This window comes from Erinaceus europaeus, chromosome 8 (assembly GCF_950295315.1).
Source record: "Erinaceus europaeus chromosome 8, mEriEur2.1, whole genome shotgun sequence".
Classification (NCBI taxonomy): Eukaryota; Metazoa; Chordata; class Mammalia; order Eulipotyphla; family Erinaceidae; genus Erinaceus; species Erinaceus europaeus.
The window spans coordinates 29,740,126-29,766,419 of NC_080169.1; the positions used below are offsets into that span (position 1 = coordinate 29,740,126).

Genomic DNA, 26,294 nt, shown 5'->3' on the forward strand with positions numbered 1-26,294 from the left:
GCTGAGCTCTTTATATATTTTGGTGATTAGTTTCTTGTCTGATGTCTGGCATGTGAAGATCTTCTCCCATTCTGTGAGGGGTCTCTCTGTTTGTTTATTAGTTTCTTTGGATGTGCAGAAGCTTTTCAATTTGATGTAGTCCCACTGGTTTGTTTCTGCTTTAGTCTTCCTTGCAATTGGGTTTGATTCATCAAAGATGTCCTTGAGGTGTATGTGGGAAAGTGTTTTACCAATGTTTTCCTCTAAGTATTTGATTGTCTGGTCTGACATCTAGGTCTTTGATCCATTTGGAGTTGATTTTTGTTTCTGGTGAGATAAAGTGGTTCAATTTCATTCTTCTGCATGTTTCAACCCAGTTTTCCCAGCACCATTTATTGAAGAGAGCCTCCTTTTTCCATTTAATCCTTTGGGCCCCCTTATCAAAGATTAGATGCCCATAGGTGTTGGGATTTACTTCTGGGCTTTCAATTCTGTTCCACTGGTCTGTGTGCCTATTTTTGTTCCAGTACCATGCTGTTTTGATGATGATGGCTTTATAATATAGTTTAAGGTCTGGGAGTGCGATGCCTCCACTTCTGTTTCTTTTCCTTAAGATGGTTTTGGCAATTCTAGGTGTTTTCAGGTTCCAGATAAATGATTGTAGTGTTTGTTCTATTCTCTTAAAGAAGCTTGGTGGAACTTTGATGGGTATTGCATTAAATTTGTATATGGCTCTGGGGAGAATATTCATTTTGATGATATTTATTCTTCCAATCCATCAGCATGGAATATCTTTCCATTTCTTGGTATCAGTTTCTATTTCCTTGAGTAGCGACTCATAGTTTTCAGTATACAAGTCTTTCACTTCTTTGGTCAACTTTATTCCTAGGTATTTGATTGATTTTGCTGAAACAGTAAACGGGAGTGATTTCTGGATGTCTTCTTCTTCAGATTTAGTGTTTGCATAAAGAAATGCCACTGATTTTTGTACATTGATTTTGTAGCCTGATACCTTGCTATATTGCCTAATAACTTCCAGTAATTTTCTACTGGATTCTTTAGGTCTTTCTGTGTATACTATCATATCATCTGCAAATAGTGAGAGCTTGACTTCTTCCCTTCCAATCTGTATCCCTTTGATTTCTTTCTCTTGCCTTATTGCTATGGCAAGAACTTCCAATACTATGTTGAAGAGTAACGGTGACAGTGGACAGCCCTGTCTAGTCCCCGATCTGAGGGGGAATGCTTTCAGCTTCTGTCCATTGAGTATGATGTTGGCTGTAGGTTTGCTATATATAGACTCCACTATCTTGAGGAATTTCCCATCTATTCCCATTTTTTGTAGAGTTTTGAGCATGAATGGGTGTTGGATTTTGTCAAAGGCTTTCTCTGCATCTGTTGAGATAATCATGTGGTTTTTGGCTTTGCTTTTATTGATGTTGTGAATGACATTGATTGACTTACGGATGTTGAACCAGCCTTGCATTCCTGGGATGAATCCCACTTGGTCATGATGAACAATCTTTTTGATGTGTTGCTGTATCCGGTTGGCCATACTCTATAATTTTCTTCCTTTTCCCCCTTCCTTCCTTCCTCCTTTTCTTTCTTCCTCCCCTTCTTTTCTCCTTTTGTCCTTTCTTCCTTGCTTTATTGATTTCCAAAGCATTTCTCAGCTCTGGTTTTTGTGGTACTGGGAGTTGAACATGGGTGTGCAAAGCCTTAGGCATGAAAGTCTTTTGCATAACCATTCAGCTGTCTCCCCAGCCCTTACACTATATACATCCTTAACACTTGTGCCTTCTAATTACTTAAAAGGCTTTTGACTTCCTGAAATTCTAAGAAGCCCCAAAATTCTTAATTTACTTCAACATTTTCATATTATACTTGATCACCCACAGTGTTCGAAAGTGACAGAAAGTTGCCATGACCTGAATTTTCAAGTTAACAATACATTTGATAGTTCTTGTTTCTTTTTAGTGAGAGAATAGGTCATACTTCTGTGATGACTGAACTAATTCTGTTTCTCCTCATTTTTCTCTTTTTTTATTAACATAAGTACTTTAACTCAATATAAAGATAATAATAAGGCAAGTGTGTCACATAGATCAGTAAGATATTTTTAGTGTTTCTGGAATATGTTTTATGTTTAGTTCAAACTGAACTAAAACTGAATGTTATGACTATTGCAATTTAACTTTATAGACACCCAACAGAAAAAAAAAGTGAGATATGACTATTAGCCAATTAGCTTTTGGAGTTACACTTTTTTTTTTTTACTGAAAGGTAATTTGTGAGTATTTAGAAGTATTAGAAGATTTTGGTTTTCTAATGCATATTTTAATATGAGGTTTGCCTGGAATCTCTTAGGTAACCAGGGTTAAAATAGAAAGAAGAAATAAATCTGAATTATAGTCTAATTCCATTTATGCTGTTACTGATTTCTCCATGCTATTTATATGGATTTCATGAAAGAATCATTGTATCTGGCTTAAGTAACTGTAGGAGTTTGAAAATAGATAAATCATCTCATCTAAGCATTGCATTTATGAAATATTATGGTGAGAGTCATTTGAAGGAAGATACTTTGCAGCAATTCCAACAGGCATTTATTTATTATAGGAACTGGTAGAAATTAGAATTAAGAAAAAGAATCCCTGGGTTTAAGTAACTTTTTTTTTTTTTTAAGATTCTGTGTGGTCTGATAAATGCAGGTATGTAAATTAGGGATAGTGTCTTGCTCCCATGCTTCTAGAACCTCTCATAACACACTACAAACTGCTTAGCTGATGCTTCTTAAATGTGAAATGAATGAAAGTTTGTTACTACAAGAATGATAGATGATGTCCTGGAATGCTGAGAGGAGGAATAAAGCCAAGAGAGTCAAGGATGAAATGAAAACAGCTGAGTAATTGTATACTCAGAAAGAATATTAAAACTGCAGTGGAGAGGGGGTGCATTTTCAGGTGTGTTCTTTGAAGCAAATGATGCGAATGTAATTCTTGAGGAGAATGAGAGCAGTAATTCTCAAATTTCTTTATGTTGGCCAATCATGTTGACCTCTGATAGAATTACTTAACAATCTTTTCCTAATAACTATTACAAATGAGATGATGGTGGAACAGGATGATGGTTTTGGTGGAAAGTGAAATGGGTGGTGGTGGCGGCAGCAGCAGTGGCAAGCGGTGGCACATCTGGTTGAGCACACATTACACTTTGCAAAGAACCAGGTGCAAACCCCCATCCCTACCTGCAAGGGGAAAGTTTCCAGAGTGGTGAAGCAGGACTGCAGGTGTCTCTCTGTCCCTCTCCCTCTCTATTTCTCCATTCCTCTAGATTTCTGCCTGTCTCTATCCAATAAATAAGTAAAGATAATACAACTAAAAAAGAAAAAAAGATGAAGAAGAATGTGAAATGTATTGTGACAACAAAAAATCCTGTAAATCAACATTTCCTCAACAGAGTGATGCTGAAATAAAAAAAAAAAGTGAGGCTGATGAACTAGTACTCTGATATGTTTTTTTGTTTGCCTTTTGTTTTTCCCTCTTAAGTCTCTGGCATTGGCTAATTTTTGGTCAATAACAAAAACCTTGAAAGAGGAAAAATTATACATAGGCACAGTGGCTATTTTAAGAAAAACAAATCAGCTCTTTATGGAGTTCTGCAGAGGATCTGTGCCTTCACAGGGCTCAGCTAAGTTTGAGAACTGCTGCCTCAGAGTGTTAATGAAACAAAGCTCCCCTGAGAACACTTAAGAGAGGGCTTCCACAGGAGTTTCTGACAACAAATCCTGGCATTGTGTCCTATAAAATGCAGTTCTTGTTATGTTGCTTTTGTAGATTCCCTGTGGGCTAGTACATTATCTAAGACTGTTATCTAGTCAGCATGGAAGAATCCCATGGCTTTATTTACTCACCTTACCCATCTTTTGAAACAAAGGGGGGGGGGGTTTTTCTGTGAAATGGCATTGTGTGAGTGTAATACTAGTGTAGAGACAGCTACTAGTGTAGACTTAGGTTGGCAGTGGCTTCGCTTTTCCTTGTGAAAGTACCCCAACCTATTTCTTTAGAATTTGCTTCTACCCAGATGTTTTCTTTTTTAACTGTATCCTGTAAAGGATTTGCTTTGCAGAGCTGATTCAGGCAGTTAGATGAGTAATAAAAACTATTAGTTCTGACTTGTCATAGTGATATTTTAAAGTCTCTTTGTTGAGGGAAAAATCACTTATCATGATTCATTTTCAAATTATAAATGTGTCACATAGACAGATTTTTACAGTAGTCCTGTTGTCCTTTGGGTATCCATGGGAATTGATTCTAGGACTCCCATAGATGCTCTCACGATGCTCAAGTCTTTTTTTTTTTTTTTTTTTTTTCATAAAAAGGAAACACTGACAAATACCATAGGATAAGATAAGAGGTGTACAACTCCATACAGTTCCCACCACCAGATCTCCGTATTCCATTCCCTCCCCTGATAGCTTTCCTATTCTTTAACCCTCTGGGAGTATGGACCCAAGTTCATTGTGGGATGCAGAAGGTGGAAGGTCTGGCTTCTGTAATTGATTGATACAGGTTGATTCATACTCCCAGCCTGTCTCTCTCTTTCCCTAGTCTTTTATACAATATGGTATAGAATGTACATATAACCTGTACAATTCTCCCATATACTTTAAATCATCTCTCTCTCTCTCTTTTTAAGATTTTATTTATTCATGAAGAAAGATAGGCAGAGAGAGAGAGAAAGAACCAGATGTGTGCTTCTGAGGATTGAACTGGAGACTTCATGCTTGACACTCTAATGCTTTATCCACTGTGCCTCCTCTCAGGTCACTAAATCATCTCTAGATTAGTAATAATACCTAAAACAGTACAAATGCAATATAAATAGTTGTATTTTTTAGGGAATAATGACAAAGTCTACACGTTGTCGGTACAGGAGCATCCACATTTTTGATATGAGGTTGATTGTATCTGTGGATATGGAAGACTGCCTGTATTTTAAGAAGTGAATATAGAATACATTACCCATCCTCATGTGGGCAGAAGACCCAGAGAGGATTGTGTGTGTGTGTGTGTGTGTGTGTGTGTGTAGATTTGGTTAGAATGGTGGGTGTTTTATTTTAATTCATGGGGATTCAAAATGACCTGTTGGGGCTGGGGGTATGGATTGACGTACTAATGCTCATGTCCAGTGGAGAAACAATTCCAGAAGCCAGACCTTCCACCTTCTGTACCCCATAAAGTTTTTTGGTCCATACTCCAAGAGAGATAAAGACTAGGGATGGGACATGGAACTCTCATGGTGAGAACTGTATGTAATTATACCCCTATTATCTTATAATCTTGTAAATCATTATTAAATCACTAATTAAAAAAAGAAAAATAAATGACCTGTTGGGGTCAGGTGGTGGTGCACCTGGTTAAGCGCTCATATTACAGTGTACAAGGATCCAGCTTAAAGCTGCTGGTCCCCGCCCGAAGGGAGAAAGCTTCACAAGTGGTCAGGTAGGTCTGCAGGTATCTTTCTGTCTCTCTCCCTCTCTATTTACCCCACCCCTCTCAATTTCTGTGTCTCTATCCAATAATTAATAAATACAAATAAAAAAAAAACAGCTTGTCTAGGGGTCAGGTGCTGGTGCACTGGATTAAGCTCATATACTCTAATGCGCAAGGACCTGGGTTCAAGCCCCTGGTCCCCACCTGCAAGGGGAAAGCTTCCAGGGTGGTTAAGCAGGTCTTCAGATGTCTCTCTCTCTCTCTCTTTCTCTCCCCCTTTCTATCTCCCTTTCCCCTCTCAATTTCTCTGTCTTTATCTAATAAATAAATAAAATTTAAAAGAAAAATATATTTTATATCTAATAAATAAATAAAATTTAAAGAAAAACACATTTTAAAAAGTGACCTGTCTATATAAATTTAATTTGTTCTGATGCCATTGTAAATCTTTAGCAGAGTGCAGCAATTAACATAATGAACAAACAGTCCATATCTTCATTTTGATTGAATCAGAGGATAAGTGGTATAGGAGCCATGTAGAATGGAGAGTTGAACAGAATGGAAATCCTGTCATGTACTGAAGTTTATTAAAATGTTGAAGTGCTGCAAAACAATGACTGTCAGGGTATGTCTTATAAATTTAGAAAATTATTCTAAGTAGTGGAGGCGGCAGACTAAAAATTACGGGATCGTAGAAGACATCAAGCCTAGGAGTAGAAGGATAAAGAACTTTTTAACATAGGTTGGAAGCTCAGTAAACATTAATTTCTCTGTACTTTTTCCTATGCTGCAATGGGAAATAATAGTTTTCTTTTGTGATTAAGCATCTGTGGATGACACTACTGTTAGCTCCCCTGAGAACACTTAAGAGAAGGCTTCCACAGGAGATTCTGACAACAAATCCTGGCATTGTGTCCTATAAAATGCAGTTCTTGCTATGCTGCTTTTGTAGATTCCCTGTAGGCTAGTACATTATCTAAGACTGTTATCTAGTCAGCATGGAAGAATCCCATGGCTTTATTTACTCACCTTACCCATCTTTTGAAACAAACCATCCAGGAGGGAAGTTTCTGTGCAGTGCTAGCTAGGTTGTTAGGTAGGAAAAATTAGCTCCTATAATTTGAAACAGTCAACAAGAAACTCTAAGTAGTATGTAAATATAAATGAGTAAAATAACACTGTTGTGGGACTGAATGGGTAGACTGGGAATTTGGAGTTGAAAGAATGGGGATTGTCTTCATCCTTAATTTCTTATGTAATTTATGAGATAGTAAGAAAGTACCACACAAGCAGTGAGACCCATTGTCTCACTGTTAACTTGGGGATAGTAATTGTTGGCCTTACAGGAAGGCCTGGGACAGTGTGACTAGGGGACAGAGAAATCTGTTGAGAGGCTGAAGCAGAAATTTTTATATAGTGATAAAATCCTACATCACACTGATGAAAGTGGTAAAGAAAAAGAAAAGAAGAATGTAATAAAAATCCTATTAAAAATAAAATGATAAATACGAAAACTACCAGACTTTCTATTGTACTTTTCCATTAGAATGGAATATTTTGTCCAATGGCTTATGAATGTTGAATAGATACTCACATTGAATAAATATGTTAATCCCCTATGACCAATGACTTGATATTTAAATTCATTTTGGGGGTCTTGGATGGCTATCAGGCATAGTTGTACACATATTTACACTCTTAGGATATTATATTCTGTTTGGTTCTAATTTTGTCCCCCTTCTTTTTTTTCTTTTAATGTAGACTCTATCACGAAGAATTTCCAACCCATACCTTGACCATACTTCTTCCCAGGTATGATTCTTCTTTTCTCTTTTATTCCACTATTTGAAGCAGTGATTTACAAATCCTAATGTAGAATACTGTAGTTATAATGTTGACTTTGCTCCTGATCACACTCCCTTTTTCACTAGATGATACAGCTAAAGGTGTTGGAGATAATCTGCTAATTGTCTCATAGCTTAAGATGTTTACTACATAGGAAACGGATAATTTTCTTTATATGAATGCATTAACCAGATGAGATAGTTAAAAAGGATATCAGTACTTTTCCAATATGTTGTTTTAATAGAAACACAATATTTAAAAATAGTGGCCATTGGGGCTAGGTACTGGTGGCCTCAGTTGAGTGTTATCATGCACACAGATCCCGGTTCAAGCCCCGAGTTCCAACCTGCAGGGGAAGCTGCATGATTACTGAACTAGTGCTGTAGGTATCTCACTCTCTTCCCTTCCCCTCTTCATTCTCTTTCTCTATTCGATAAAAATTAAAATAAGTAAAACATTTAAAATAGTAGCTATACTCTGAAAACAATATAAAAAGGATTATTTGTATTTATCTAGAATGGATGATCTATATACTTATTGGTAAGAACATATGAGGCTATGTCTTCACTGTGTTAGATTGTAGAGGTAATCAAAGAATTGCATGTTTCAGAATAAAAGGAAATAGACTTTGTGGAGGCAGGGCCTTTTTTGGCCTTGTTCTCTGTTACAGACCAGTATCTAGAATGAGACCTGATAGCTGCTTACTGACTGTTTTGTGAATGACTGAATATGGTGCCAGAACTAATCAAGTGTCAGCTAACTCCTGCAGTAGCTTTTGGCATCTGACTCGTTCAGTTTTTTTTTTTTTTTTTTTAAGTAGTCGTATCATATTACAAACTGTTAATGTCCTACCTTTCTCACTTTCCCTTCAGGTTGTATATAAGAGATAACAAGAAAATAAAAAAAAAAAATTCAAGGATGAGGCTTTAGTATTCCCTGTCAAATTGTAGTCAGTATACTAACAAATTAGTTTTAGAGAAGATAAAAAACTATATTTTGCAGGTGCAAATATAGTTTTCCAGGATATAGTAGCCTGATAAAGAATGTACCCCCAATATATATGTTGACTTTCCTGCTTGTTCCTTATCAAGACAGTTCATTTTCCTTTCGCGTCCTTTGTGAAGCAGAATTATACTGAGGAGGACTGAGCCAATTACGGAGAAAAGAGAGAGTATGTAACATACTACATAGACCTCTCTAGATCTAAACCCCTTTCATCCTTTAAGGATCAGAGACACAGTCTGGTGATTTAAAAGATTTAAAAAAAGTTGTTCAATGAAAATTTTATATTCTAGGCAGAGTCGTGAAGAAGATGAAACCAAAATGCCTGGAATTAACTGTGAACTCTGCAGCTTAGTGAAAGCAAGGCAGACAGCAGCCTACTATCAAATGGTCATAGTACAAAATGTCCACTAGCTAGGAAAAAAACTTTTTTTCATCTCCCACAACCTTTATATGAATTAATTCTGGCACCAGTTAGTATTGGAATACAGCATAGCAATATAATTAGTTATTGCTTTATTATAACTATTAATATATTTTAAGTAATTAATTGAAGAATTTGTTATGTTGTTAGAAGCACAATATATTTTAAAGCAGTAGATTTTTTTTTTTACCCTGGAAACCATGTAAAAGATGCCTTGTAACTAAGGCAATTTGCCATTTGAAAATAGTTATTATAGCTTAGTGGCATCAATGGCACAACAATGGAAATCAAACAAAATTAGTAGCTGTAGGCCAGTAATTGTGTAGGTAAAAATGTAAATATTTTAAGACTAGGAAGTTGGTCATTTTTTTTAATATCGTTTTCTGTTGTCAGCTTATAACTGGCCACACTATTGTTTTAAATTTACAGTGACTGTGTTTCCCATTTAGATTTACGGAGAGAATTCATCTTGTGCTGGGAGAGCACTGAGGAATATTATTATTGTTCAGGCAGCAGACCTGATAAAGGACAGAATGAACCTCAAGGGATTTTACAGGTAACACACTTTTCTAACACCTTGTCAAAAATTCTCATTGTGGCAGAAAAAATACAAATGTGTTAAAGTTGTAACCTTGCTCACAGAGACATGGCTGTCTCATTAGTAGAAGGTATTTGCCTTGCAGCATCTATTTTTGTTTGTTTCTTTTTTGTTTTTTGACAGTAAACTCCTACTTCTGAAGTAGGATACTGTATCCTCACCCACATGTGTGGTTGGGTTTCTGAAAGAGACTTTGCTTTGCTTTCTCTGTGAAGAGGAGAGTGAGGGTTTGACATAGAGGTAACATTTCTCTGCCTCTGCCAGTAAACACTCTGCCAGGGCAGAAGTGTTACAGTAAATGCACGACCAGTTTTAAAATGCAACTGGGCCAAGCAAGTTGTCACTTAGAAAGTGGGAATACAGATTTTCACTTCAGGAAAATTTCAAGGGAAAGAAAAGTATATTTGCTCTTTTTTATTTGGCCATGTAAAGATACTAAACCATCCCAAACATAACTGCAGAAAAGGGGGCCGGGTGGCGACACAGCTGGTTGAGTGCACATGTTACAGTGCGCGAGGACCAGGGTTTGAGCCCCCAGCCCCCACCTGCAGGGGAAAGATTTATGAGTGGTGAAGCAGTGTTACAGGTCTCTCTCTCTCCTCTGTCTTCCCATATCCTCTTAATTTCTGGCTGTCTCTATCCAATAAATAATAATTTTTTTTAAGTGGCTGCAGTGAATTGGGATCATATAGGCACTGAACTCTAGTGATAAATCTGGTGGGAAAAAAAGACTAGAATTAGTACTCAGAATGTATGGAATAAAAAAAGTAGAAAGGATTTTCCAAGAAGGTTTTTTTATGGTAACTAAAATTAGTTTTATCAAAAATGTATCATAATATTATTTTTCCCTACTTACTACTGATGGGTTAGTTTTCAATATGATCCTCATTGGAGGATAATAACTCCCAATCTATTTGAGTATGAGGAACCTGTTTATGCTAGGAAGATAGCTGAATATGAGAGCATAGGAGTTATATGCCTGAGACCCTAGAAACCTCAGGTTCCATAGCACCACCATATTCCAAATCAGAGCAGTGATCTGCTATCTGTCTCTGTCTTGCTGTCTCTGTCTATTTCTCTTTCTTTCTCTTTCAAATAAACAACTAGTCAGGTGTCTCAAATTATTCTTTTTAAAAAGGAGACACTCTTTTAAAGCATGATTTATATACAAGGAAGTGTACAAATTTTAAGGGTACAGCTTAATGAATTTTTAGTTACTGTACATGCATATGTAACAATTATCCACATCATGTTCTAGAAGGTTCTCATATATCAGAAGATTCTTTGTGTTCCTTCCATGTCAATAACATGCTAATAATTTCTTTCTATTTTCTACAAGGGCTATTGCTAGAATTAGGTGCCTGCATAATTTCACTGTTGCTGGCAGACATTTTTTATTCTTTCAGTAGATGATAAAATATCAGAGACAGATAGAAAGGGAGAGAGAGAGAGAGAGAGAAAGAGAGAGAGAGAGAGGGAGAGAGAGAGGAGAGAGAGAGAATGAATCTGCTGTATTGTTGCACTGTTTGTGAATCTTACTCCCTGCTTGAACCTGAGTCCCACACATGGTAACATATGCTTTCTACCAGGTGGGCCACCAACTGACCCTTCCATCTATTTATTTCTGATCAAGAAACTTGGTGGTGGATTGGAGGAATAGCTCAGTGTTTTATCATTTGGGAAACTCAGGTTTGAGTTCTGGCAGCACGTGGAAGTGCTATGGCTCCAGAGGCAGCTGTGGTTCTGTATTATCTCTCTCTCTCTAAATACCATCATCCCATTTATATTTAAGATTACAGTTCTGTTTGTGATATCATGAGATACTTGCTAAAAATATAAATAGAGACAGGAGGAAACCAAGGGAAACCAAAAATTTCAACTACAGAAATTGAGCAAATTGTGCTTTGTTACTACAGTCGCATTGGCTTTCAAGCTAATCACTTCTATATCATAATGTCCCTACCTTGTATTACAGCTGTAGTTACATTTATGTGTAGTTGGAATGGTTTCTGGCTTCAGCAATATCTGTAAATATATTGGGAGTAAGAACAGTTGTTTGTATTCCTACCATCTCTTTTCTCACTGTTTTACCTTAAATCCTGTATATTTAAATTTTTTAATTAGATTGTTATAGTCTTGATCACCATTAGTAGACATGTTTCACTGGAGCAAGGTATTAGAAGGAAAGTTAGAGGGATGTAAGCTAAATACAGAGGCAGCTCTCCTCACTTTTTGTTTTGGTGTTATCAGTGGCAGAGTTCATCTTTAGTTCATCTTTTCTGTCATGCAGATGAATTGTTACAGTTGACTTGAAACATAACTTGATAAAGTTGGGAGTAGAAAAGGACCATCTGTGGGGGCCAGGCAGTGGGTTAAGCGCATATGGTGCAAAGTGTGAGGACTGGTGTAAAGACACTGGTTTGAGCCCCCAGCTGCCCACCTGCAGGGGGTTGCTTCACAAGTGCAACAAAAGGGAAAAAAAAATGGTCTCCAGGAGTAATATATTCGTAGTGCAGGCACCGAGCCCCAGCAATAACCCTGGAGACAAAAAAAAAAAAAAAAGAAGAAAAGAAAGAAAGAAAGGGACCACCTGTAACTGTAGGCTTTTCTGAGAGGATGGTGACCCTCTTATTAACTAGTGTTATCATAGTAGTATTGTGTTTTAACATAGTGGCTTAGCCTAGCTCCCAAAACAGAATGGACCCTTCTCTACCAAAAATTGCATCTGGGAAATCAGGGTTCTGTGGCCGCCAGCATCACTAGACAGCTAGTTAGAAATGTAGATTCTCAGGTCATGCTGCATCAGAATCTGTATATTAGCATGATCTCCAAGGTGACTGTTAAATAGAATTTATTATTACCCATTACCTGTGAAGAAACATGCATCCACCTACTACCTTTTACATCTTGGCAGTTCATTTTGTTTAGTAAATGTTTGGTCCTGGTTTATTCTGGGTGGTTTCAAACACTGAGAGCAAGCTGAGGAGACTGCACTGTTCTGAGAGTAAGGATTAAGGTGATACTGTATTTGATCCATGCTTTGTAAGTGCTTTGCGAGCTCAGAAATGCCAACTAATTGACAGAGGTGTTGAGAAATTAATTAACACTTTGAACCCTTAATATGAAATGTGTCTTATAAAATTAGAAGTTAATAGTGACTGTTTGGTCTAATTGCCTGTTTTGTTGTGATGTGTTTTCTCATTTTGTTTCCAAAAAACCTCTTCATTTATTTGATTGTAAATTAGCCTTCATGCTAATTTACAACTGAACATGTCTAGTGTTGAATTAGAGTAGCTTTAAAATAGTGACACTTTGCCCCCCAAGTGGTGTTTTATCAAAAGTTAGAACATTTGGTCAAATATTTCAGCAGAAAAATTTACTATTTTATTCCTTCTTTACCCTAAGAAATGTAGCACCTTTGTACTGTTGGTGACTATGTCATTCTAAGTTGTTTATGATTATTCCAATACAAGACATAAAAAACAGGTAATATTTTTCTATTTATTTTATTATTTCATTATCATGTTTTGCCACAGTATGAATCCAGCACACCATGCATGTGTGAGCTAGTTAAGCTGCCTCCTCAGCCCAATATTGATTTTATATTTTTAGAGATACGAAAGAGGAGAGTAGGAGAGCCCCTAAAGCACTACTCCGTTATTGGTGGAGCTTTTTCGTTTTTTTTTTTAATCCTTGATGTTGTTCATTTTGTTCACATGTAGTGTCAAGGATTCACAGGACCTCAAACACGAAAGGCATGTTTGAGGCATGTACCACTCAGCTAACTCCTGAGCCCTTTGTTTAATAAATATTAATAAATTTAATATGATTTGGTCCTTAAATACTAGATATAGAATAAAGGTAGCCATTTATCACTAGGGCTTGGTGGTGACTTAATTCCACCACCCCTGATGACCTTTTTTTTCTTTTCATTCTTCATTATTTTGACAGAGAGTGAGAGACAGAGCAAGATAGAGAGGGTGGAGAGGCAGAAAGGAGAGACAGTGGCAGCACTGTCCCACCATGTGTGAAGCTTCTTGCCTAAAACTGGGAACAGGACAATAGCCTGGGTCCTTGCATATGGTAAAGTGTGTTGTCTACTTTGTGAACCACACTTGGCCCCTCAGGTGGTCATTCCTATGGTATGTCATTCTTAAACATCTTGATGGCATTTTTTCATAAGGGACAGTCATATTTCTTAAATGTAAAACTATTATACAATTTATTTTTATTTTATTTTTTCATCTGAAATTTATAATGAACATAGAGATAGACATAAGTGATAAGCATGAAGATATACCTTACAATGCCCTCATTGGGGTGCTATTTGAATTCATTTATGTTTTTTTTAATATTTATTTATTTTCCCTTTTGCTGCCCTTGTTGTGGTTATTGATGTTGTTGTTGTTGGATAGGACAGAGAGAAATGGAGAGAGGAAGGGAAGACAGAGAAGGGGAGAGAAAGATAGACACCTGCAGACCTGCTTTACCGCCTGTGAAGTGACTCCCCTGCAGGTGGGGAGCCGGGGGCTCAAACCGGGATCCTTATGCTGGTCCTTGCGCTTAACCCGCTGCGCCACCGCCTGACTCCCTGTTTGTTTTTTAAAACAGATTACAAATGTGGGAGCTCCAGTGGTGCAATCGGTTAGCGCGTAGTACTTATACAGATTATAAATGTGATGTTTTTGTTGTGCGGTTAATGGAATCTATCACATATACATGGCTTCGTGGGTGTATGGTCTGAGTCACTTGTTAACTAGATTGTTTATGTTATATTAAAAAGTTAGATTTAGTCTTTGAGATAGAGTTTCAGATTTAATCACTGAAGGATAGACAGAGACTACATGGAAGTCTATAAATAAAGTTTGTCTTCAACAACACAAGAATATTATCTTTACACAAAGGATTGCTAAATTTATCCCTTCATGATTCTGAAACCATAAACTCATCTAATTGCCTTCTTGTTCTCTTAATTTATTTTTAAGAAAGGAGATCAGATATTATTCATTTAGAAAGATTTATGATTGAATGTTAGATGACTTTGAAAAGAAGTAAAGAGTCCACACACCTATGGATACCTAATTTGTAATAAGGGAATCCAGAACATCAGTAGTGAAAGGAGAACCTGTTCAACAAATGATGTTGGGAAAATTGGATAGAAACATGCAGAAGAATGAAACTGAACCATCACATTTTAACTTAAACAAAAGTTAACTGCAAATGGATAAAAGAGATTTAGGTGTCAGGCCAGAAACCATCAAACACTAGAGGAAAACATAGGGAGAACTCTTTTCCATGTAAGTGTTAGAAACATCTTCAAATCAAACAGTTGAAATCCAACTGCAAGGAAAACAGAAGCAAAAGTAAGCCAATAGGACTACATCAAACTGAAAAGCTTCCGAAAGGCAAAAGAAATCACCACCATAACAGAGATTACCCATGGAGTGGGAAAAGATCCTAATGTGCCATACCTCGGACAGAAGGTTAATAAATAAATTATACAAAAGATTCAATGAGGGAGTCGGGCTGTAGCGCAGTGGGTTAAGCACACGTGGCGCAAAGCACAAGGACCGGCATAAGGATCCCTGTTTGAACCCCGGCTCCCCACCTGCAGGGGAGTCGCTTCACAGGCGGTGAAGCAGGTCTGTAGGTGTCTATCTTTCTCTCCTCCTCTCTGTCTTCCCCTCCTCTCTCCATTTCTCTCTGTCCTATCCAACAACGACAACAACAATAATAACTACAACAATAAAACAACAAGGGCAACAAAAGGGAATAAATAAAATAAAATATTAAAAAAAAAAGATTCAACGAACTCAAAATTAAAAGGACAAACAATTCCATTGAAAAGTAGGGGTGGAGGGGTGGAGGGGTAGACATGAACAGAGTCTTTTCCCAAGAAGAATTCCAAAGGGCCAATAGATATATATGGGGGGGGCAACAATGTTCTTAGTCACTGATGATCAGGGAAATGCAAATAAAAATAACAGTGTGATACTATCTTAGACCTGTGAGACTACCATATACTAGAAAAGACAGAAATACCAACTCTTGGAGACGTTGTGAGGGGAAAGGAACTCTTCTTTATTACTGGTGGGAATATAAACTGGTCCAACTCATGTGGAAAAAACAGTCTTGAGACTGATTCATCAGAGCACTAGAAATGGACCTGATATATGACCTGGTAATTCCTCTCCTGGGGATATACCTAGGGAAAACAAAGACACCATCTGAGAAGACCTATGTTCTTAGCAGCATAGTTAGTAATAGTCCAAACATGGAAGCAAGCCAGATGCCCAAAGGCATATGAATGTCTAAATATACACAATGGAGAACTATGCAGCTGTTAAAAATGATGAGGCCATCTCCTGTGGAATACCCTTATCAGAACTTGAAGGTATTATGTTGAGTGAGACAGAAAGTCAGAAAGAGAAAGACCAATACTAATTAATCTGCCTTATTAGTGACACTTCAGAATAAAGGACAACACGGGAAAATGTAAGGTGAAACTTGAACTGAGTGTGGTTTATTATGTCCAAGCAAAGGACTCTGGAAAAGGAGGGAAAGAGATGGAATGAAAGGACATGGGGGGGGGGGGCTGTGTACATACAGTGAGGAAGGGGGTCCTAGATCAGGAGTACAAGTGTCTCCTAGACACCTGTCAAGGAGAGATGAGAGTGTGTCTATGTTTTAAAATGTATACCATAAACTATTACCCCCCATAAAAGACAAGGGGAAAAAAAAGAAAGGAAGAGATAAAGAAAAAAAAAAGGAAAAAGGAAAAGAAAGAAGAAGTACTGAGAATTTGACTAACTTCCCTGAGGTGGGGGTATTTGAATAGAAATTTGAAAGTTGAGTAAGAGGTACTTATTATTTATTCTTAAATTGCTTGTTTGTAAAAGCAGACCTGTGAATTGGATAGTATCAATTCTGGGGACAGATGAGTAGTGACATTATTTTAATGTGATTGGTTTTGTTTTTGTCCAGGAGAAGCTGTGTTGGGTCAGAACTGGTAGACTGGCTTCTAGAACACTGTCCTTTTGTCCAGTGCAGATCTATGGCTATTGGGGTCTGGCAACTCCTACTGGATATGGGAATTATGTCATCAGGTCAGTACTATATCTTGAAGGTTAGAGTCATTACTTGACTAAAATTTACTTGCTTTTAAAAAATATATTAGAATCTGAATGAAAAATTTTAATTTGTGGGCTTATTTTAATTTCAATCTCTTGTATTTTATAAATGTGATAGGTTGTCTTCCCATTGCCATTTTTTTTCTCCTCTTTGAGAGAAATAATTATGTACTTGCTGATTTGTACACTACTGCCTTTAAAAGTCTTTCCCTTAGACCCTCCCTTCTTTATTCAAAATGCTACTCACAAGTTTTCTTTGAATCAATGACATGTTAGTTGCTCTAAATGCGTGATTTATGTTGATGCACTTAGAATAATCATCAGCAACTGATTTTATGAGAGCAATGTGTATGCCATTTTAATTGGCTGTGTAATCATGAACAGTTAGAGACGTGGCCTGTGAAAATTAGCTCTTAGAACAGAACATAAAATAGATGTTAACTAGAAACTAAAATAGATGGTAGATATCTCTGTTCTTAGCTGAGCTCAGGGAATTGAAGGAATAGAAATCAAGTTGGGGGAGTCGGGCGGTAGTGCAGTGGGTTAAGCGCACATGGTGCAAAGCTTTAGCACCGGCCTGAGGATCTCGGTTCAGTCCCCCGGCTCCCCACCTGCAGGGAGTCCCTTCACAGGCGGTGAAGTAGGTCTGCAGGTGTCTATCTTTCTCTTCCCCTCTCTGTCTTCCCCATCTCTCTCCATTTCTCTCTGTCCTATCTAACAATGAAGACATCAATAACAACAACAATAATAACTACAACAACAATAAAAAGACAACAAGGGCAACAAAAGGGAAAATAAATAAAAAACAATAGAACAACAAGAAAAGGAACAAAGAGTTATTTTCGAAATGAAGTGACTCACCCAGTATCTCCCATTATGCATCCAGACCACGTGTCATTACATTTACATTCTCCTAAGGAAAAAAAGAAATCAAGTTGGATTGTTTTTATTTTATTTTTCTTATTTTATTAGTGATTTAATAATGATTTACAAAATTACAAGATTAAAGGGTATAGTTCTGTACCACACTCGTTACCAGGGTTCTGTGCCCTTGCCCCTCCAGTGATAACTATAATAGCTCCTATGAAGTCTTAGAGGTAGTTTTTCCTTTGTTCATGTGTTTCAGTTCTCTCTCTCTCTCTTTTTAATTAGTGATTTAATATTGATTTACAAAATTACAACATAATAGGGGCACAACTCCGCACAGTTCCCACCAGTTCCCATTATCAGAGTTCCCGATCCCTAATCCCTCCATTGGAAGCTACAGCAGTTCTCCCAAGGTTGCAGATATGGGTTAGCTATTATTTCTACAACTATCTGTGTATATATCCCATCTTCTTTTATTTTCCAAGTCACATATATACCTGTAATTACATCCAAATGTCCCCCCCCCCTTTTTTCCTTCTTCTCTCTCAAGTTCTTGGTGGAGTTGGAGTTTAGAGCCCTCTGGTCCTCCTCCCCTATCATTTCTCCTCCACTGGGAGTATGGATTAAAATTATTTATGGGGTACAGATAGTGGGAGTTTTGACTTCTGTAATTGCTTCTTTGCTGGACATGAGCATTGGCAGGTCGATCCATAGTGAAATCATCCAGTAGTTATCTCTCACTTTTTTGCCTACTTCATCAAGCATAACTACAACTTGAAATCTATCTTGTCCCAAAGAACACAATGTCAGCTTTTTACATTGTATAATAGTATTCTATTGCACACATATTTGTCCCATACTTTCTTTATCCAACCATCTGTTGATAGGTAATTAGGTTGCTTCTAGTCTTTGGCTGTTGTGAATAATGCAGCTATAAACATAGGTGTGCATATGCCCTTTCATGTCCTTTGGATATATGCCTAGAAGTGGTATTTCTGAATCATGAGGTATTTCCATGTTTATTTGAGGACTCTCCATACTGCTTTTTAAAAATGCTACACCGGCTTGCATTTTTCCCCCAACAGTGTAACAGAGTCCTTTATTTTATTTTATTTTATTTTATTTTTTTTTACATCCTCGGAAACATTTGTCATCTTTTGACTTGTTGATGTGTGCCATTATCACAGGGGTTACGTAGTATATAATTGTGGTTTTAATTTGCAATTCTCTAGTGATAAGTCAAGTTGAATATTTTTTTCAAATGTCAAATGTCATGTGCATATCTTTTTTTTTCTTTCCTTTTTCTGTTTTTTTTTTTTTCCAGCTCACAAAGTTGTCTTTATTGGCTTCTTAAGGCCCTGCTGGGCCTTTGAGGAGAGAAATATTTTTTCTTCTCCCACACTGATAAGTGTGGGGGGGTAATAAAAATAGTAATATAGGGGGTCAGGCGGTGGCGCAGTGGGTTAAGCGCACGTGGCGTAAAGCGCAAGGACCGGCATAAGGATCCCGGTTTGAGCCCCCGGCTCCCCACCTGCAGGGGAGTCGCTTCACAGGCAGTGAAGCAGGTCTGCAGGTGTCTATCTTTCTCTCCCCCTCTCTGTCTTCCCCTCCTCTCTCCATTTCTCTCTGTCCTATCCAACAATGAACAACATCAACTATGGCAATAATAATAACTACAACAAGGCTACAACAACAAGGGCAACAAAAGGGGGAAAAATGGCCTCCAGAAGCGGTGGATTCATGGTGCAGGCACCAAGCCCAGCAATAACCCTGGAGGAAAAAAAAAAGTAATATAATAACAATAGCAATAATAACTGTGATCAGTAATAAAATGCCCCCCTAAGATTCCCTAATACACAGCTGGTTGAAACTTTGAGCAAAAGGCCTCCCCTTCCTGGGAAGGGCCAGGAGTCCTGGAGACCGCACTGCAGCCCCTAGGGGGTGCCCACTTCCTACCAAGTAGCCCTTATAAAACCCTCCTACCCCATCCTGGGTGGACTAGATAAATCCGCTGGCTTGCAAATTCTCCTCAGATCAACAGGCCCCTAGATGTTCTTCCCAGTGCCATCTGCGCTCACACACACACACACACACACACACACACACACACACACACACACACACACACACACACACAGAGTCCCTCCACCATACCTTCTCCATTCCCTCCTACTCCAGCCTCACTTTCTCTCATCATCTGCTGTCCCCAACTTCTCTCATCTCCTTCATCAACATCCTTTGCCCTTCTCTGACTTCCTTTCCTCTGGATGGAGGCCTGATGCTCACACCCACACAGACCCTGTGCAGACATGGCGCTGCCCTCCTGAGACCCCTGTAACCACTCAGACTCACAGACCTCCTGAAACTTGGCACAGGAAATGACAGCTTTGGCATAGTCCTCCTTCTCCCAGAAACCCAGGGCAGAGTGGGACATTCTCTTCTTAGGTCAGGGCTGGGCCAGTGGGAGTGTGATGGCCTCAGGCTCTTGGCTACCTTGTCCTGTCCTCGGGTTGGCGGGGAGAGGCTCCAGGGCCACTTTGAGTCCTGTGTCATGGGGCTCAGAGAACCCTGGGGGCAAAACACCTATTCACTGGACAGAGGCAACCAAGGCTTCCTCTTCGCTGTGGGGTCTGGGTTTCCTGCAAGACCTTTGCTGCTCATGGAGGCGGGGCGCCTTGATGCCTCTGAGAAGCTGTGTGGTCGCTGCTGGCCCAAGATGTGGCCACCTGGGCCCTTCCCTGTAGGAGCATGATGGGGGACAGTGCAGAGTGATGGAAGGCTTGTGATTGGTTCAGCCTTCCTGAGGAGACTTGTGGTTGGTTTTGGAGAGCTCATCAGGCACAGGGCCTGGGCTCCAGCCTTCCTGTAGATGGGGCCTACCTCCACCAGGTGGCTGAAATTCTGCATATCTGCTTTAGAAGACTGTCTATATAGATATTTTGCCACAAGCTTTATCTCAAGTACTGAGTGACTGCTGGGAAGGCATTTGTTCTCTTTATTTAATAAATATGACAGCAGAAAACATAATGAGGTTAGAAAGTCATACTATGGGACCCACTTTAAGAGTGGTACTGATGAAAATGTGGGTGTAGTCTTGGTGAGTCTGTAATTTCTTGTACCAGGTACTTTTAAAATTTGTTAGCGATTTGACAGTGGTTTATAAGATTATAATATTACAGGGGTCTAAGTCTACACCTGCCAGCAAAGTTCTGAGCTCCACCTCCTCTCCCGCCCCAACCCCAATGATAATCACCGTAGTTCTCACAAGGGTAGTTAGAGAGTTACGTAACTACTTTTGAATTATATCTGCCTGCTTATTTACCAAGTTCATATTTCTGGTTAACAAAACTAAAATTTTTAGGAAAGTTTCTAGCTCTTTGTTCCTTTAAAACAAGACTTTCTCATAATTGGAGTGATATTTTGCATCAGAAAATCCTTAGTTGTAAATATAACTGGCCTGAAATATTGTTAGGATTTCCTCAGTGTTATAAATTATATAATTAACACTATTTACACTGTCATGTGGTGCCAGTGCAAGACTGTGTGTGTGTGTGTGTGTGTGTGTGTGTGTGTGTGTGTGTGTGTGTGTGTGGTGGGGGCGGCGGTCAGGAGAGTGAGGACTAAAAGATAGAAGTGTAAAATGTTGTCTTCAATGCTGACATTGCAACTTTGGGTAAAAGCAACCCATACAGCACCAAAGGAAAAGATTCTGGGGTGGGGGTGGGAGAGTGGGTTCAGATTCTGGAAGACAGAGGAGGACCTACCGGGTTTTGAATTGTTGTGTCAAATTTCCTGTGTAAGTCTTTACTTTCATAAGTTGTCACTAGAGATTTTTTTTTTTTAATTGAAACTGCCTCAAAAAACAAAACCTACCCAAGAGAGAAATTAGAACTGCATATATATCAATGCATAAGTGATCCTATAACTTGGAAAAGTAGTTATACATATCAGCATATTTAATATGAAGAAATGGGTTTTATGAGCAATGAACACTTAGACATTTAAGATAAAAAAAGAAAATCCTTAGTTGTAGAGGGTCTCTTCTGTAGATTTTAGGATACTTAACAGTAAGTATCTACTCACTAGATAACAGTAGCAACTTTTAGTTGGGGTCACTAAAGAAATTTTCAGACATTACTAAATATCCTCAGAGGACATAGTCTCCCTCGACTGAGAACCACTGTTGTAAAACTTGCTGTCATGTTTTGTGTAGCACTAAGTTCATTATTAGTTTACATTGGGCCACTGACTTTTATTTTTTTACTCTACTCTCTTGGAATTGCTATTGATTTCACCAGTCTCTTGAAACAGGAAAGATTATAATGTACATGTGAACATTTTAGCGAAGGCTTTAAGTAATAAAGATAGATTAGCCATTTTATTTAATGAGATTATGAACATGAGTAGATGTAAGAGTGCTTAATTGTAACATTGCTTCTGGAATCTTCACAATATTTATCTGAATACATTTATTGTTGGGTTTATGAATTTCTATGTATTGTAATTTTTAATAGCTGTTATACCTTTTTGTTTGTTTTTAACAGTGGATCAGCATTTGCACTTTCAAGATACCTATGTTTTCTATCAGTTTTCATCAGATGAATGTAGCTACTTGTACTGTGAATTTGAAAGAGAAGAAGAATGGCAGAATGGGGTTAAACTTTTACTGCAACTTGTACCTCTGATTCCCACCCGAACTGGCATTTGTGAATTGTAAGTAGATTGTATTTTAAGTAGACTGTATTAGTTAATTTTCACTTAGAAAATATTTACTTTGTCTTGGTACTATACCCTTTTCTTTATATGCTATAAAAGATCACATTCCTTCAAAAGATGTTACAGCACCGTATCTACCACCAAAGTACCAAAGTACCTCTACTAAACTCCATTGAACCCCCTTTACTCTTGCAACCCAATCCTTACCCCTTTTTCATTACCTCAGCCCTGTAGTTTGAGCCCTCCTGTTTGTCTTCATTTGGCTGTTTAATTTCTTTATTTACCCAATGTACGTGAGCTCATTCTATGCTTTTACTTTATGTAATTCCCTTCAGTGTTTCTTGTGGCTCTGATAGTAATTGATTCATTTGGATATCGTTTTTCTTGAAAGTTCTTTATGGCTCCTTCAAACATGAGTGATACAGGTCCTTTCTATTTAAAAATTTGTCTCTGTCCAACCAATCATTCTAGATCTTTATAGAGTTTCTGTTGGGAAATCAGCTGATAAATCTTTTTTTTTTAATTGGTGACTTTTTAAAAATTGGTTTAATAGTGATTGACAAGATTGTTGGATAAGAGGGGTACAAGTCCACACAATTCCCACAACTAGAGTTCCACATCCCATCCCCTCCATTGGAAGCATTCCTATTCGTTATCCCTCTGGGAGTATGGACCCAGGATCATTATGGGGTGCAGAAGGTGGAAGGTCTGGCTTCTGTAATTGATTCTCTGCTGGACATGGGCATTGGCTGATCGATCCATACTCCCAGCCTCTCTCTCTCTTTCCCTAGTAGGGCAGGAATCTGGGGGAAGTGAGGTTCCAGGATACACTGGTGATGTTCTCTGTCCAGGGAAGTCAGGTTGGTATCATGGTAGCATCTGCAGCTTGGTGGCTGAAAAGCATTAAGATATAAAACAGAACAAATTGCTTAATAATCGGGAACCTAGATGTAAGAATAGAGCAGATGAGATTTGGGGTTTACATTTTGGAAAAAGGTAGTAAATCTATTTAAAGTATATTTCAAGGGGCCCATTACTACTAATTTTTGCCTGAACCCCACAGATAATATGCAGGTGGGCTAAAGACAATAGTCTTGGGAAATGGTGTCAGAGTTGGAAAAGGACTAGAGAGCTGCATGAAGGCAGAGAGAAGCTCCCAAATATGGGAGAAGTATATAATATAAATAATATAAATATTGTTAACTGTAAGTCACATCAATCTGATTTGGGGCCCATACTTAGCATAGGAGCCTGTATAATCTCTGCATCCCTGTAGGTCTGAGCTCACATTCCATGGTCATAGCTAGGAACATTCTAGGCTGCACTCATTTCAGGCCCTGTCTTTCTCAAGTGACAGAGTATGTTGACCCAGACTCCCTTAGCAGAGTGGGGCAGTTTCTGCCATTGTTGTTTCACATTGGGGCAATGTCCTGTAGAGGCCCAAAAGAAGGTTTATGATGTTGTTTCTCATGGAGATGACCAGCGATGGTGGAAAAAGGGATCTGTTAACGGTCTAGGCCCATCATGCCTATGTGGGAATCCCAGAATTCCCTGACTAGGGCCTCCAATGATGGGGTAGTCTAGAAGTGAACAAGAGAGCCATCATTAAAATATACCAGTCTCTTGCCTTTATCCATAAGCTTTTAATTTTTTAAATACATTTCTTTTTTTATATTTATTTTCCCTTTTGTTGCCCTTCTTGTTTTATTGTTGTAGTTATTATTGTTGTTCTTAATGTCATCATTGTTGGATAGGACAGACAGAAATGGAGAGAGGAGGGGAAGACAGAGAGGGGAGAGAAAGATAGACACCTGCAGACCTGCTTCACCGCCTGTGAAGTGACTCCTCTGCAGGTGGGGAGCCAGGGGCGCGAACTGGGATCCTTACTCCGGTCGTTACGCTTTGTGCCACGTGCGCTTAACTCACTGTGCCACCGCCTGACTCCCAGCTTTTAATCTTAAGGGGTTTTTATTATACATGTCCCTTTTCTTTTTTCTTATTTATTTTTAAAATTCTATACTTGCCACTTTAAATGTTGAGGACATTGATGAACTTGGGTTTAGACTTAACTTTGTTCAGAAATCCTGGAACTTCCTGTCTGTGTGGGTCTGTCTTCTACTTTAGTCAGGGGGAAATTCTCAGCTAATATTTCTTCAAATAAAAATTATGTCTCTACGATACAAATGTTCCTCTTGATATTGTTACATGACTTTCTTATGTTACCTTTTTTTTTGTTTTGGTTCTTGATTTTTGTTTTCTTTTTTCTATATTACAGCTTTCCAATTTGATCCTTGATTTCTGTTTTTCTGCTAGTGGACTGTATTTTTTCATTCTTTATTTTTCAGTTCAGCTACTATATTCTTTAGTTTAGGATTGGGGTGCCTGAATTTTGGTACAGTTTGCCACCTTGGTTACTAGATAAGACTCTGGTACCATATGAATCCCTTCCTTCCTTCCTTCTTTTTTTCCTTCCTTCCTTCCTCCCTCCCTCTTTTTCTTTCTTTCTTTCTCTCTCTCTTTCTTTCTTTCTTTCTTTCTTTCTTTCTTTCTTTCTTTCTTTCTTTCTTTCACCACCAAGTTTATTGCCTGTGCCTTTATCATGAATCCACTGCTCCTGGTGGCCATTCTCCACCTTTTTCTTATTTTCTTTTTTTATTTGATAGGACAGAGAGAAATTGAGAAGAGAGGAGAAGACAGAGAGGGAGAGACAAAGAAAGATACTGCACACCTGAGCAGGTGTGCTGGTAGGGAGCTGAGATTTGAACCCAGGTCTTTGCACATGGTAATATGTCTGCTCAACCAGGTGTGCATGGCCCCTTAAATTTCTTAATTTCAGTTTGTTCTTATGTGGAAGGGCTTTTGTCATCTTTAGAGAGAGTGTATTTATCTATCTCACTGTCTAAATACAGACCTTTTTGTTTTTTCTGTGCAGAGTCTGTCTCGGTGTGTGGTTTTTTTTTTTGTTTTTGGCCCTCATGTCTTAATTGCTTTGCTGGGAAAAGCTACTGGGAGAAGGGATGCACAGGCCCACACTATTTGGCCACCCTGGCTTTTGTTATACTTTTTTATCTTTTACTCATAAGAGGTAGTTATTCCAGTCCCCTTTCTCTCTCTCTCTCTTTCTCTTTCTCTCTCTCTCTCTCTTTCTTTCTTTTTTCTTTTTTATGGCATAGGACAGAGAGAAATTGAGAGATGAGGGGACTATAGAGAGGGGGAGAGATAAAGGGTGGGGATATATAGCATAACAGTTATGTAAACAGATTCTCATGCCTGAGTCTGCAAAGTCCCAGGTTCAATCCCCCACACCACCATAAGCCAGAGCTGAACAGTGCTCTGGTGAAAATAAATAAATAAACAAACAAATAAATAGTGGGGGGTGAAGAAAGACACCTGCAGACCTGCTTAGCCTCTTATGAAGTGACCCCCTGCAGGTAGGGAGCAGGGGCCTGATGGAGATCCTTGCTCAAGTCCTTGTGTGCTACCGTCCAGCCCCCTTCTATTCCCATTTCCTAGATGCAAAAGGATTTTTTTTTTCTGAGCTCAGTTCTACAGGGATGCAGAAGTCACGTAGGCTCCTATGCTGAATATGGGCCCCAGATCAAATCAAATTGATGGGGTTTACAGTCAACAGTATTTATACCTCTTTTCCATAAGGGAGCTACTCTCTTCCCTGGTCCAGCTTTCTGTTTCTTTTCCAGCCATGACATCATCTCCCCAGACAATAACTTGGATCCACCTGCATATCAGATTTCAGGCTCAGGCAAAAAACAAACAAACAAACAAACCTAGTATTGCCACAGACCCTTTGGAATATAACTAAAATATGCCTACTAGCTATCTACAAAATGGAGGACCCCCCCCCCCCGCCCCAACTCTTCATCTGCACTGTTCCAACCTTTAGGTTCTTGATTAGTCAACAATTTGTTTGGTTTTATATGTTAACTCTTTTTTCAGCCACCAGGTTCCAGATGCTAGCAGGATGCCAACCAGACTTCCCTGGACAGACAACCTCACTAATGTGTCCTGGAGCTCTGCTTCCCCAGAGCCCCACCCTACAAGGGAAAGAGAGAGGCAGACTGGGAATATGGGTCGACCTGTCAATGTCCATGTTCAGCGGGGAAGCAATTATAGAAGCCAGACCTTCTACCTTCTACCTTCTACATCCCACAATGACCTTGGGTCCATACTCCCAGAGGGTTAAAGAATAGAAAAGCTATCAGGGGAGGGGATAGGATAAG

The 26,294-nt window shown here is 38.6% G+C and overlaps 1 protein-coding gene across 1 annotated transcript in view; it reads left to right on the plus strand.

Moving 5' to 3' along the window:
* RAPGEF5 (Rap guanine nucleotide exchange factor 5) overlaps window positions 1-26,294 on the plus strand; it is a 308,676-nt gene that overhangs the window by 62,286 nt on the left and 220,096 nt on the right. Inside the window, exons 2-5 of the mRNA XM_060196104.1 lie at window positions 7,236-7,286; window positions 9,195-9,301; window positions 16,328-16,449; window positions 21,885-22,053. Coding sequence (XP_060052087.1) covers window positions 7,236-7,286; window positions 9,195-9,301; window positions 16,328-16,449; window positions 21,885-22,053 — 449 coding nt within the window. The remainder of the gene's footprint in view (window positions 1-7,235; window positions 7,287-9,194; window positions 9,302-16,327; window positions 16,450-21,884; window positions 22,054-26,294) is intronic.